At 48.3% G+C, this 13071-nt stretch overlaps 1 protein-coding gene across 2 annotated transcripts in view; it reads left to right on the top strand.

Moving 5' to 3' along the window:
• Positions 1-3954: 3954 nt before the first annotated feature.
• XYLT2 (xylosyltransferase 2) overlaps positions 3955-13071 on the top strand; it is a 38316-nt gene continuing 29199 nt past the window's right edge. Inside the window, exon 1 of one of the 2 annotated variants that reach the window (XM_044420010.1) lies at positions 3955-4126. In XM_044420010.1, coding sequence (XP_044275945.1) covers positions 3986-4126 — 141 coding nt within the window. In that variant the 5' untranslated portion in view covers positions 3955-3985. The remainder of the gene's footprint in view (positions 4127-13071) is intronic. The other variant, XM_044420009.1, reaches the window with a different exon arrangement.

Here is a 13071-nt window from a genome sequence, read left to right as displayed (position 1 = left end):
CAACCAGCACCCCGAGGTCCCTTTCACAAGTGCTGCTCTCCAGCCACTTGTCCCCTAACCTGTACTTATGACAGCTATTCCTATGCCCCAAGTGCAAGACCTTGCACTTATCCACATTGAACGCCATCCTGTTGTCTGCTGCCCACTTCTATAGTCTGTCCAGATCCTTCTGGATCTGGAGTACCTGCTCCTCGGTTGTGGCCACTGCTCCAGTTTTAGTATTGTCTGCGAATTTGATCAGCAGACTGTTCACTCCTTCTTCCATGTCATTTATGAAAAGATGACATGGATCATCTTTTCATGGATCTTGAAAAGGGGCCGATCCAAACAGGATCGGCCCCAGGACGGAGCCCTGGGGGACCCTGCTTGTCACTGGCCGCCATCCCAATGATTCCCCACTAATGGTTACCCTCTGCTTTCGGTCAGTCAACCATGCCCTCATCCATCGGACAGTGCTTTGATATATCCCAAAACTCCTCAGTTTCTCCACCAGGATATCATGAATGGAATGCCACAACTCATGTTGGAAGCTGCAAGCCTTTTTCGGTCTAAACATGCATAGGTTTGTGTCTGTGGGCTGCAAACCTATTCACCCTTCCCTGGGAATCAATCCTATTCAGCATAATGCAGGAGTAAGTCACTTGGCTTGGAGTGAAGCCTCAGCCCCAGCACACTAAACAACTCCTTGAAAACCACAGTTCTCAGTACCAACAGAAAAGTACTTTATAGCACTGCAGCTGCTGCAAGGGAATGTGCTCATTTAAAAGAAGAAATGGGAGGGGAAGGACACCTTGGTCCATGCCAAGAGACTGGTCTGGGGGTGCACTGGTACCCATGGACATCATGTTGGCTACCCCGTGGTTTTGGAACTTGCTTCTTAATAACCAAGCATAGCTTCAAGGGTAGGCAACCTGATGTCCTCCAGCTGATCTTGACTACAGCTCCCATGACCCCCAATAACTGGCTGCGTGATAGGGGTGATGGGAATTGTAGTCCTTTGATGCATAGGATTACATTGCTAGCCATTATGCCGCACCAGCTCTCTGTACTCGGCTTAGGTTAGCGGGAGTTTGTGGCATCTCTCTCTTACCATCTCTGCATTCCTTCTCCCTCTCATGCACTAACTTGTGATTTCAGAATCCTGGTGGAGGAACAGGATCTTGGCAAGGAGAACCAAAACAGCAGCAAGTCCCCAACAACGACCCAAATTACCATGCAAACACTGAAACCAGTCGGGCGTGTTAAATCTGTTGGTCAGATCTGAGCATTCACTTCCTTTGAGAGCTCCTTGGAAGCCTCCAAATCATGCTCTCTGAAAACCTCAATGAACTGTGACTGACATTGAATAATTTACTTAATTCATAATTCACAGTTCATTAATTCATAATGTGTAATTCATTAATTTTTGACTTCTTAATTTATAATGTGTCATTTGTAAGTAGCTTATGACTCGCATACTTATGGAACTTTCCACTATCCACTGCTTGGTTCAGGAGACAGTTCAAGCAACGGGGCTCCCTGGCTAGGCTGAGCCACCCACCACACTGCCACCCGCACTGGGCCAGACCTGCCGTTCTAGCAAAGGCTGCCCAAGAATTGCCCTGGCCTAGTTCTCACCGAGGCGGGAAACCACTGCTGCCACAGTGGCTCGGAAATCAGGAAGGATCAGGCGCACGCCCATCCTCCAGAAGGGTAAGGAAGCAGGAGAGATTGAGAGAAGTCTGCAGTTATGCCACTGTCCCTGCCCACGACACGGGATCCAGGTGAGGACAAGCAAGGAAGAACTCTGTTCCAACAATGATTAACCCACAAGCCCAGTCATGCAAGGAGTCACATTGCTCTCAGCAAAGGAGGAAGTGCCCAGAATGTTACAGATCAAGTGGGCAGTTGGCGGGGGGGTGATGGAACTACTGGTCTAATGCATCTGACAGGGATCTGTTCAGGTAAGGCTTTTATGCCTGTTATGAGATAGGAGCTAGGAGCCTATGTCCTACCTTCTATGACTTTACTCAGCATTTTCATCCTGATCCTGCTTTCCATTCTCTATTGATACATTAGCATCTTTGTACAGTACTGCTTTATTTCCCCTCTCCCCTCCCTGCTTCATTCTATCAACTGGCCTGATGCAATGTTCTGGAAAACTGTTACAAGTGTCGCCTATCTATGGACTTTTGCATTAGTTGGTATACCATATAATCCATTGGTCTGGCATTAGTTGGTATACCATATACCATTGGTCTGGCATATAATCTGGCTCCGATTGAAGTGCTCTGCAAGAGACCTTTTTACTTGAGGGCCCACAAGGATTCCCTCATAAAGATATGCCTGCAATATTCTGAGATTATTTTATTTAGTTTCTACACTTGTAAAATGCTGGCTGGAGAATGCTGAAAATTTTAGGACGTGCATAGGATCACACTTTAAGTTCTTTTAGTAATCTCTGGTGGCACTTTCCCATGCTTCTTAGGGTTTGTTTGTGTAATCCCAATGCATGTATCAGGAAGCCAAACCCCATTCCAGCTCGGACACATGTTTCAGAGTGCGAATAATTGCAGCCACGCTCACATCAAATGATGCATGTCTGTTCGTGAACTGGCTCCTAGCTGGTCACATTCTGGTCTTCCAAGACCTTGCAGCATCTGGGGCTATCCCACATCACTGTCTCCCCCAAGGTGTATGAAGCAGGTTAACCTGAAGTAGTTTATCTTGCCCAAGTCCTGCAGAGGACACAACCAAACCCAGGCATGTTCATGGAATTGTAAACCCCTCCTCTTCTATCACCAAGTCACTGAACTGTTGTGAGGGTATTAACCCACAACCCAAATGTGTCCCTATTTAGCCGGGAGTGTCCATTTTCTGATACCATCTGCACTACGTCAATGTGAGCCAGTGTGGTAAGGCGGTTAGTGTTGGACTGGGGACCCAGGAGATCCGGGGTTTGGTCCCCACTCAGCCACGGAGCTCACTGGGTGACTCCCGGCCAGTCAGCCACTCTCAGCCTAACCTACCTCACAGGGGGTGGCTGTGTAGATAAAATGGGGCTATGGAAGCTGTCTTGGTTTTCTCACCAAAGGGGAAAAAAGTGGGTATGAATGCAATGCAATAATGATGATACACCCAAAACTCACCCTTCCAACCTAAGAACTGCCTCCTCAGATTGTGTTGCCAAATGTGCTTGAGCTGCAGCCATGCAATAGCACACCCGTTTGCAGCCGATGGCCTCCAGATGTTCTGGGCTTCAACCCCCAGAAACAACACACAAACAAACAAACCCCAGCCAGCCTGGCCTGCGGTCAGGAATACTGGGAGTGGTCTTCCCAAGCGCCCGGGAGGCTCCAGGCTGGGGAGGGTTGCCCCAGAGCAACAGCCAGGCTCATCACGAAGTTAAACGTCCCCCAGCTCCAGGGTGTATTAAAGGGAGGGGGAGGGGGAGGGGGGCGCATTACGAACACAGCAAAGCGCGAAGCGTGGGCAGGACGGGGGTGCTTAAGTAGCAGCCCTCCTATGGGCCTCCGCAAGGGTCCCGGGCGCGCGAGTTGAGCGGCAAGTACCCCGCTTTGTTGCCCCAGGCCTGTGCAGCAGCTCTTCGGACGCGAGCCTGTTCATGCTCAGACCGGAAACACATGTCCTACCACGTCCAGACATCCCCAGCCAGCCCGGAAAAAAGCCTCCCGCTCCCAGAGCTCCCGAAGGGAGGGGGTTGTAGGGCTTTTTCTACCCAAGTAGGCAGAGGCTTTCTCCCGCTCAGCACGCACGGCTTGCCCCGCGAAAGGAGCAGGGCCGGAGAGCCGCCTTCGTCCCGCCCCTTCCCCAATTCCTTCCCCCTCCACCCAGGCACCACGTGCGGGTGCTCGGGCTCCGCCGCGCCGTGCGTGCTCGCGCCCGCGGTCTGCAGGGCTCTCAACTCTGCCGCCCTCTTTCTCCTCCTCCTCCTCCTCCTCCTCGCCTCCTCCTCCCACCCCCCCTCCCGCCCCGGCCGCCTGGAATGAAGATGGTGGCGAGCGTGCGGGTGCAGAAGCTGGTCCGCCGGTATAAGCTGGCGATCGCCACGGCGCTGGCCATCCTGCTCATCCAGGGCCTGGTGGTGTGGAGCTTCAGCAGCCTGGAAGAGGACGACCAGGGAGAGGTAAGGGCAGGGCAGAAGTGGGTGGGCTGCGGCGCTCGGATCGCGCAGGAGGGCAAGGCAGCGGGGGCTTTGCGGGGGAAGGAGGGCGCAGGCAGCGGGGGAAGTTAGTGCCGCGGGCCGCCCTTGTGGGGCTCCCGCTCCCGGACGGGATCGGGTCAGCCCGAGGCGGGTCGTATGCGTGTGGTTAAAGGGGGATGGTGCTCTGCCGAGCGTAAGGGTGCCCGGCTGCGACGGAGGCTTGTGTGGTGTGCGCGCGTGTGTGTGAGGGGGAGGGAGGGAGGGAGGCGGGGAGGGAGACGTGATGCATGAGGGTCCGGCATGATAGCTGCCAGGAGCAGAGGGGCAACCGCGATGAGCTGGGTGGAGGATGCTTTGGGGGTGGGCTCCCTTACCCCAGCACTGGGGCTGACTGTGTGTTGGCAACTCTGGGAGCCCGCCACGCAGTGACGGTGTGCGTGGGAAGGTCGGGAGAGCCGAGCGGCAAGGCACGCTGTGGGTCCGCGATAGTTTTAGGAGTGGGTAACTCGTCCGTGCTTGTTTGCTTGCTTGCGTGCGTGCGATGTGATGGCATGGCAAGGCATTGTCTTAAGGAAGGAAGGGAAAGAAAGAAAACGAAAGAAAGTGCTTCGTACAGTGAACTGTGCCTTCAGGACTCAGCCAGCCCTGCCCTCCGCAGTAAATGCCAATAAATCCAGTGGAGCTTATTATAAAAGATCCTGGAGACGAGACCGCCAAGTTAGAGGAGCGCAGGCTGGAAGCTGATGTTGGGCGCGAGCGTGCCTGGGCATCGGGCCGCTCCCCTGGCCGGGGAGACCCTGCTGACGTGCTTGGGCTCGGGCCGGCTTCTGGGAGAACGTGCCTTTAGCATCCCCACGGAGGGAACGCAGCACAGCGGTCCGGGCTTGGCCACGGGGAATGGCCCCTTGCGGCACTTGGTCCGTTCAATGGGGGCCCGTTTAGATTAAGGGCGGGGAAACAGCAGCTCTGACACCCTCCTTCTGTCAAATGCCATCTGAGTGGTCTTCCTTGCTTGAGGGGGGCACTTGAGTTTGAACCCGGGACCTTGTTTGTGTGGGGGCAGGCTGGTCTCTTCACTGTGGGCTCGTGCTCATGTTGTGCCAGCCCGACCTGCTGTTTATTGATTTATTAATTATATTTGTATCCTGCCTTTTTCCTTTCAAGAAACTCAGAGTGGGTTACATAATTCTCCTCCTCCTCCTCCTCCTCCTCCTCCTCCTCTCAATCTTATCCTCACAACAACCCTGTGAGGTAGGTTGGGTTGAGAGCCTGTGACTGGCCCAAAGTCACCCAGTGAGCTCCGTGGCTGAGGGGGACTAGAACTTGGGTCTCCCAGATGAGATTCCATGAGCTAGTTGTTCACCAAACAAGCTGCAGTTTTCCTGACAGATGATGTTGCTTGTTGTGGCTTGTTTCCCGCTCTTCCTTCTCAGCCCTCCCACTGGGCTCAGCACAATTCACGGCAGAGCGTCTTGGTGCCTTGATCCCTGTGTCAGCACCCTTTCTGCAACTGTTGCACTAAGGTTGCTGGCTCCCATGCCCACCTTGGATCACCAAATGGAATTACTTTTAGAGGCCTTATGCATGCAGGAACAGACTGGACAATTCTTGGCAGCGGGATGTGGGGGGGGGGCTGTTGTGTAAGAGTGCACTGCTTACATCCAGCCTTCTGATCCCTTTCTTGTTAATGCCCTAATCAATATTTTCCTCCGTTTTGTGGAGCATGCCTTTTGAAGGTTAATTACTACATTTTACACTGAAGTAAGGACACCCCCACCCTTCCTGTTTACCACATGCCTCTCCTGTTAGCTGCCCTTTGCATCTCAGTATTTGTAATGTTTAGGGGCAGAGGGTGGAGGACACTGAGAAGGTTGAAGGAGGATGGCAGTGGCATGAGCAAGACTTTGAGGAGCGGCAGGTCTTTTTGCTGCTCTAGCTGGGCAGTTCTCTAGCTGTCCCCAGCAGTCCATGAGAAGACGGCCCAGCTGGGTTCGGATGACACACAAACCACTGTGGGTCTCAACAACCATACATCAAGCCATGGATTCTCAGGGTGGTTTGCTTGTGAAGAATAGGGCGCCTGCAGAAATTGTGCTGGGTTGTCATATTTTGTGAACTAGGTTTATTTTGGGGAGGTATAACATAGTAGGTGTGATGTGAGATAGTGTCAGGACAAGAGAGATGTTGGGAATGAAGAAGCGATTATTCTTGATGCACTTTCTAGGGCCAGGGTGGCACTGACTCTTTGGATGAGGACAGTGAGGCCTGGGAAATGAGGCCTGCAGGCAGAGATGGTGGGGAGGAAGAGTTCTTCTCAAGGCCACCTTCTCCAGGTGTTCAGGAAGACCTTGGAGATCGAAAGAGTTTGGAAGTGCCAGGAAGGGACATGGGAGAGGAACATGAGGAGCATGGTTTGATCCCTGACCCCATGATATGGGGTCAGGAGAGGAGGGCTAGCCAGTCAGAGGTGTAGACCTAGGAGGCTTCCCCATCTCCAGAGGGGCACATCCACAGGATTACTGAAAAGGAGAGATCTTGGAAATAGTTTCTAGTTTGGGGTCAACAAACTACTCTGTGCATGCTCAAAGACTGTTCTTTGGTTGGCTGTTAGTTGTTGACCATGTGTTGGAAATAAAGTGCCTTTTGCCAAAGAACTGTCTGTTGTCTGAAAGGAAGAAGTGGGGAACACAGCTCCGGACAACAGGAAATAAAGTTCATGAGACATTCCAGTGTTCCCCAGTCTAGCATGCCCCAGATATACTGGGCTTTTACTCCCATTAACCCAATCAGAAAGGAAACATGCCATCTGGGGATGATAGAAGGTGTAGTCCAACACATCTGGAGCATGCCGGGTTGGGGAATACAGTCATAAACCGTGAACTGATGCTACGAATAAAGAATGTCTGGGAGAATTTTTCTCATGTATAATTAAGAGCATTTGAAGTAGCCATCCCTGAACCAGATACCCTCCAGGTGGTTTAGACTTCAGTATCCATGTGCCCTAGCCTGAATGGGCAACAGTTGTAGCCTGAAAGATCCAGCAGATACCAGGTGGGGAGGGGAGTGACTGAAAGAGTGCTCTCAACTCCTCCATGGGGCAGGTGCTGCCCTACAATGAGCTGTTTGTATGTACAGACACAGCATGTGAATCCAATTGCATCCATTGTAACATGCAGCAAGCTGTGTTAAACTTTCATCTTGGATGTTCGCAGGGCTGACAATAAAAATCACCAAATCCCATGGGTCTGAGCTGCTGCAAGCAACCAACTCAGCACATAATAACCAGCACCCCATGCACCTATTCAAAGCATCTTCACTCCTGGCATGGAGATAAACAACTGAAGGCACAATCCTGAGCATGTTTAGGCAGAGGAAGGGCTTATAAACTCCTGGCATGTCTTGGCCAGGTGGGTGGGGAATGCTGGGAGCTGTAGACTTTTCCCTCTGTCTAAGCATGTGTAGGATTGCATCCTTAGCTGACAGCAATTAATGTGCACGAGAGCAAAGAGGGCTCTCTTTTGGGTGTACGAATTTGGGTAGTTGTGAGATTGCAGCTGACAGACATTCTCTGATCCCACTGTGATGCCATTTGTGCAGCTGAAGAACCAGTTCACATGACCATTTTCTCTCTACTTTCAAATTTGAAGTGCTTAGGATTCCCCTTCCCCTCAGTCAGTTCATGTTAGATACATACATGTCCTCGGACTCCCAGCTTAAGTTGACTTGTGATTGGAACCCATGCTGAGCCATTCACAGCATGAGTCTGCAAATCCAACTCGAGTTTACTAATTCTGTGGGGAGGGTGTTATAGCAGCGCTCACCAAATCAGCCTTTATGCATGAAATTATAAATAGCATTTCTGAATATTTTAGAAAGGCTAATTTGTTACATAGGAGAGAAGTGAAGTAGTACAAGTTAGATTATGCTGCTGTTCCTCGACTGTTTTGACCCTGAGCAAATAATGCAAATCAGATCAGTGTATAAACTGGAATAATTTTATTGACTTGGCCACCAATTTGCATGGCTTTAAAAGGGGATTGAACCAATTCATGCAGGAGATGGCATGCACTGCGACTAGTTTTGTTGGCTGTGTGTGACCTCCATCATCAAAGGTGGTATGCCTGTGTACACCAGATGCTAAGGAGCTTGGGCCAGTGAAAGCCATGTACCCAGCCTGCTTGAGGGATCCTGTGGGCAACTGGTTTGCCACCATTTGAAAAGAGTGCTAGACTCTCTGATCAAGAATAACTTTTCTTATATTCTTATGACTTAAAATAAGAGAACATGATGCCTGTTGGTTTAATGCTTGTAAGGACAATCATGTTAGGGAAAGTTGAAGGCTGAAGAAGAAAAGGCAGACCAAGTAAGAGATGGTTTCAGCTCAGTAAAGGAAGCCAGAGCCTTGAATTTAGAACAGCTAATTGGGGAAGTCACTGATAGGACATTTTGGAGGGTTTTCATTCATAGGGTCACCATAAGTTGGAGACGACTTGACAGCACGTCACAACAAAACCAAGCTGAGCGCCCAAAGTATTGGAGTTACCTGTTGCTGATTTGTGAAGGTCCATTCTTTTCCTGATGTTCTTGATCAGCTTTAAAGAGGTTTTTCCACCCATATCAGGAGAGTCCCAGAGTCTCCTGATACTCAATGTATAAATCAGATAGTCTGTCTTAAGTTAGATTTGCTATTTTTATGTAAGAAAATTAACTGTCTGGTTTAGATGGGCTAGATTTCTCTTTTGTCAGCCACAGGAATCACTAACATGTATCTGACATAGCCCACGTCGTAGGCTAATTGGCAAGAGATCTGTTTTCACTCTGGTTTGGAAACTCACATGCTCTGGGCATCTTAAGAATGTGTTCCTGCAAAGCTGAAGGAAAAAATCCTCTGAAACACTCCACCCTTGTCCATAAATAGATTGTAGTTGGCTGGCAGATACCTTGCATTTTGTTTCCCAGTTCTGTGAACCAGAATATAATCTTTCAGGGGGATTGTGAAAGAACCTGATTAACAAGTTCAGAGAAGCTTGGTTTGACAGCTTTTATGTACACTGTGGGGACGGGACCCACTTCTCTCAAAAGACAGTATTACAAGCTAGAAAGCTCAGACTGTGAAGGTGAGTTAGAGAGGGGTTGGAATTCATTACTGAAATACCAAGGTTAATGAGTATAGCCAAGCAGTTGGTGAGAACAGATCATCTCTGGTTCCAAGGCTGGGAAAGCAATGTAGAACAAGGAGTGTCAGAGGGGAAGGAGTGTGAATTGATTAACCCAATGATTTTTGTCAAGCCAAATGAATAGACCAATTAATACCCAGTATTCCTGTTGTCTGGCTCACAAGCCGCAGGAACCTCCCTGAGGGTGAAGCCACTCTCTTTTGGAGGGTAAAGAGAGGAGGCAGGTTTGGTTTGGATCAACTGTTGGCATGGGCAGGTGCTAACTCTACCAAAGGATCAAAGGATCACTACTTAGATAGATGCTACTTGTTAACAACTTTACTCACTCTGTATTACAAAGCCAGCCTAACTCAATAAAGGACTATATTTTGAAGCCTTTTGCCTTGATCTGATGGGCCCTTTGCTTCCTGAGCAGCCACTGTAGGACAAACCATAATACTAATAAATAAACAATAGATCCTTCTATGAGAAATTTTGCTACTTGTATTCCCATCATGTTCCACAGATATAATTGCTTTAACCATCTCCTAAATTAGAGACTAGATGTCAAATAAGGTAGACTGATGCTATAGAACCATGAGAGATTGGTCCAAAGCCAGCCATGCTTTGGACCTGATTGGCTGCTTTTGGACCACTTCACATATTCAGGTAGGAGCAGATAGTAAAGCTCTCCAGCGACTGCTGCTCCAGAAGGGCAGGTTAGGATCTTTCTTCATGATGTCCTGCTACATTTGGCTGGTAGGGAGTTCTTGATGTAGGGAGCATTCATTCACATGATCTCTTATCTACCTTTTGAAGTGGTACAAGCTTGGCGGTGCTGCACCACTTGATTAATCTGAATGTGTAGCGTTCATCTGTCATTTAAGATCTTGAACGAATCCAGCTGCATAATATGCAGCAGAATGGAGAAGTGGGGGAATGGGAAGGAATGACTTACTTATTTCTGCCATCTGGATTACTGGGAAAAGCCAATAATGTACCTACTCTCACGCTTCTGCCACTCTTATCGCCTAGTTGGCACCCACTGATCTGCAGAGGGCAGTGCATGGAATAAACCACTCCCAGCCTGCAAAGGGGTTTATGCTCAGTGTGATGCTGCTTTGTTAATATGTTGACAAGGCGCAGGTCAGTTGACCTTCGGGTTTCTCCCATTCTGTTTTTCCTTTCTTCTAATGAAGGTGCAGAAACACAGCCACTTTGACATTCAGCCTGTAGTCTCTGTTCACATTTTAGGACAATCTAGACCATCTCTGAGAAATGTTGGAAACAGTGTGGTGAATGATCTCCCAAACATGGCAATCATGTTGCCATGCAGATCCAGACCACCAAACCAAAGTGGTCACTAATTGAATCCAGCCCGAGTGAATTTCACAGTGCCTAACAAGCCCATTCATCCTAGAAGTGTTAATTGCTATTTTACTGTTAGATGACTACAGATTCTCTATTGATCTTCTGTGATGCTTCTATCAGCCTTTGATTGGAGGGTTTCTTGAATCATGCAGTGCATTTGTATGAGAGATTTATCAAATAATAAACAGCCTGTGCTAATTTACGGCCATTTCAGTAGCATGTCCATAAATGAACTGTGTCCTAACATGCAATTTTAGTCAATTACAAGCAACATGTTTGAGTAACCTAATGACAGCTTCAGTACAATTATTATGGGATAGCAGACTGGTGGGCAGAGAACTGACTGTGGACATCTCTGCTTAGAAAGAAGCTCTGTCAGGTTGTGTGAGGTTTACCACCAGGCAGGTGGATGGCAGCACAAACAAACTCTGCAACGGACCAAAGCAGGTTTATCCCTTCACCAAAAGTCCTTTTGCAGCCTGAGGCTGAATGACAATTCCCAAGAGTTTTACGCCAGGATAGTGCCACTGCTTTAATCTGGATATTTGGAAGTTACTTGTAGCTTTTGTTACTCCTGTGTACTGTTTTTACATGGAATCAGTTCTTTCTTCCCCTTCCCTCCACACAAGATTTTTAATCTGGGGTACTTCTAATGATGGATAAAAGCACCATTGGGTTTTGGAGTCTGGCCATGTGTTTGTCTGCAGAAGCAAATGTTTACCCACTGGGCTAGCTTCAGAAAGCTGCTCTTTTAGCTTTGCCTCAGAATCTGCATCTTTTTGCTTTGCTTCCTAACTTGTTGAGGCTCTGTTTCTCAGGAAAAAGTGTCTTACAAGATAATAGGTTGCTGCTAAGTATTGTCTGGGAGGGGGAGGAGAAGAGCTAAAGAATCAACACAAAAATAAAGAACACCTTCCTCAATACCTTACTCCTGTCGCAGTCTGTACTGTTCATCAGCAGAAATGGAGCTGTAGGAAGGCACACTGGAACAAGAGAAGGAGACTGACCCTTTTAAGGCAGCCTTTTAAAGTTTTGTTTTTGAAGAAAGAGTCCAGACTTCAGGTTGTGCTGAAATGAAAGGGAAGCAGCTTTTGACAATCATAAAGGGTGGCTTTTCTTTTTCTTCTTGTCAGAAATACCACTGGATGCAGATGTTTCTGGTCAGGATTGCATGTTACACCTGCATATGTCCTTTGTATTTTTTGGTGGGGTTGGGAGCATGGGAAGAATAAACATGATAAAAATACAATAGCAACTCAGCAATCCAGGCTGCCGTCTTGTACACACAAAGCCCAGTCATGGAAATAAGTGGAATATTTCCACAAAAAAAGAAGCATATATAGGATCAGGCTCTACTCCTAAATGTATTTACTTGGAAGTAACTTGTGCTGAAGCAGTATGACACGTGTAAGTCATCATGGGTGAAATTCAGCTCTGAAGGCCTGAGGTACTTGAAACATATCCAGGTGATATTGTCTGTCTCAGCTAAAACATTAGCCACCTCATGTTTGAACTGCGAGAGATGAGAAGCATCTGCATGAATACGTAATGGCCATCTTATTTATATCTGAGTGCCTTCTGAAAGGAAATTAGAGTTTCATATCAGTATTACATCCTGCTACATACTCAAGACACAAAAAGGGAAAGTCAAACATTTCAACAGGAAAAAAAAGAATGGAAATGATCGGTGTATTTCATCCACAGGATTCTCAAGCTGTTACTTCAAAGTATTTCACAGTCTCTCTGTAGGTTAAGGAAATATAACTGAATGCTAAGCTTCCACCCTGGTCACGCCTTCAGGGCATTTTGCTGCCAGAGGCAGAGCAGCAAAGGGGCACACAGGCCTAAGTCACAGGGCAAAGCCCTCAAGGCCAGTCAAGTTATTTTCAAACCCAAGGGGGAAAACATCCCCCAAATGTCTCTTCCATCTCCTGGACAGTCCAAATGCAAGAATGATGCATCAAGTAGCTAATGTACCCTTTCATGGCACTCCAAAACAGCTGCCTAAGGCAGACACATCATTCTGTGGCAAGAGCCAGCTCTGTTTCTGGGCTGGTTGCTCTGCTGTTGTTAGCAGCCCCTTGTGATTCAGCGGCTTTCCTGCAAGGGTCCAGGAATGAGACAGGCGCCTGGTATCTTAGCTTTTCATCACAGCAAAAGAACTTCAACTCTGAAGAGCATCTGGGTTGTAAAAACACAACTTGACCATGAATCCATGTATAGTCATCACCTTGGCAAGCTACTGTTTTTCTACTCTGAGCCACTCTGTCTGAAAGGTCTATGTTGACAGCACTTTGGGGTGGGAAATGTGGGCAGCCCATCTATGATGATAGGGGCATGATTGCTCCTGATTTTTCTTCTCCTGCAGCTACAGGAATGCATTAGGAAGCTGCTGCCTGG

This window comes from Varanus komodoensis, unplaced genomic scaffold (genome assembly GCF_004798865.1).
Source record: "Varanus komodoensis strain SLA01 unplaced genomic scaffold, ASM479886v1 scaffold11, whole genome shotgun sequence".
Lineage (NCBI taxonomy): Eukaryota > Metazoa > Chordata > Lepidosauria > Squamata > Varanidae > Varanus > Varanus komodoensis.
This window is presented reverse-complemented; position numbering and strand designations above follow the sequence as displayed.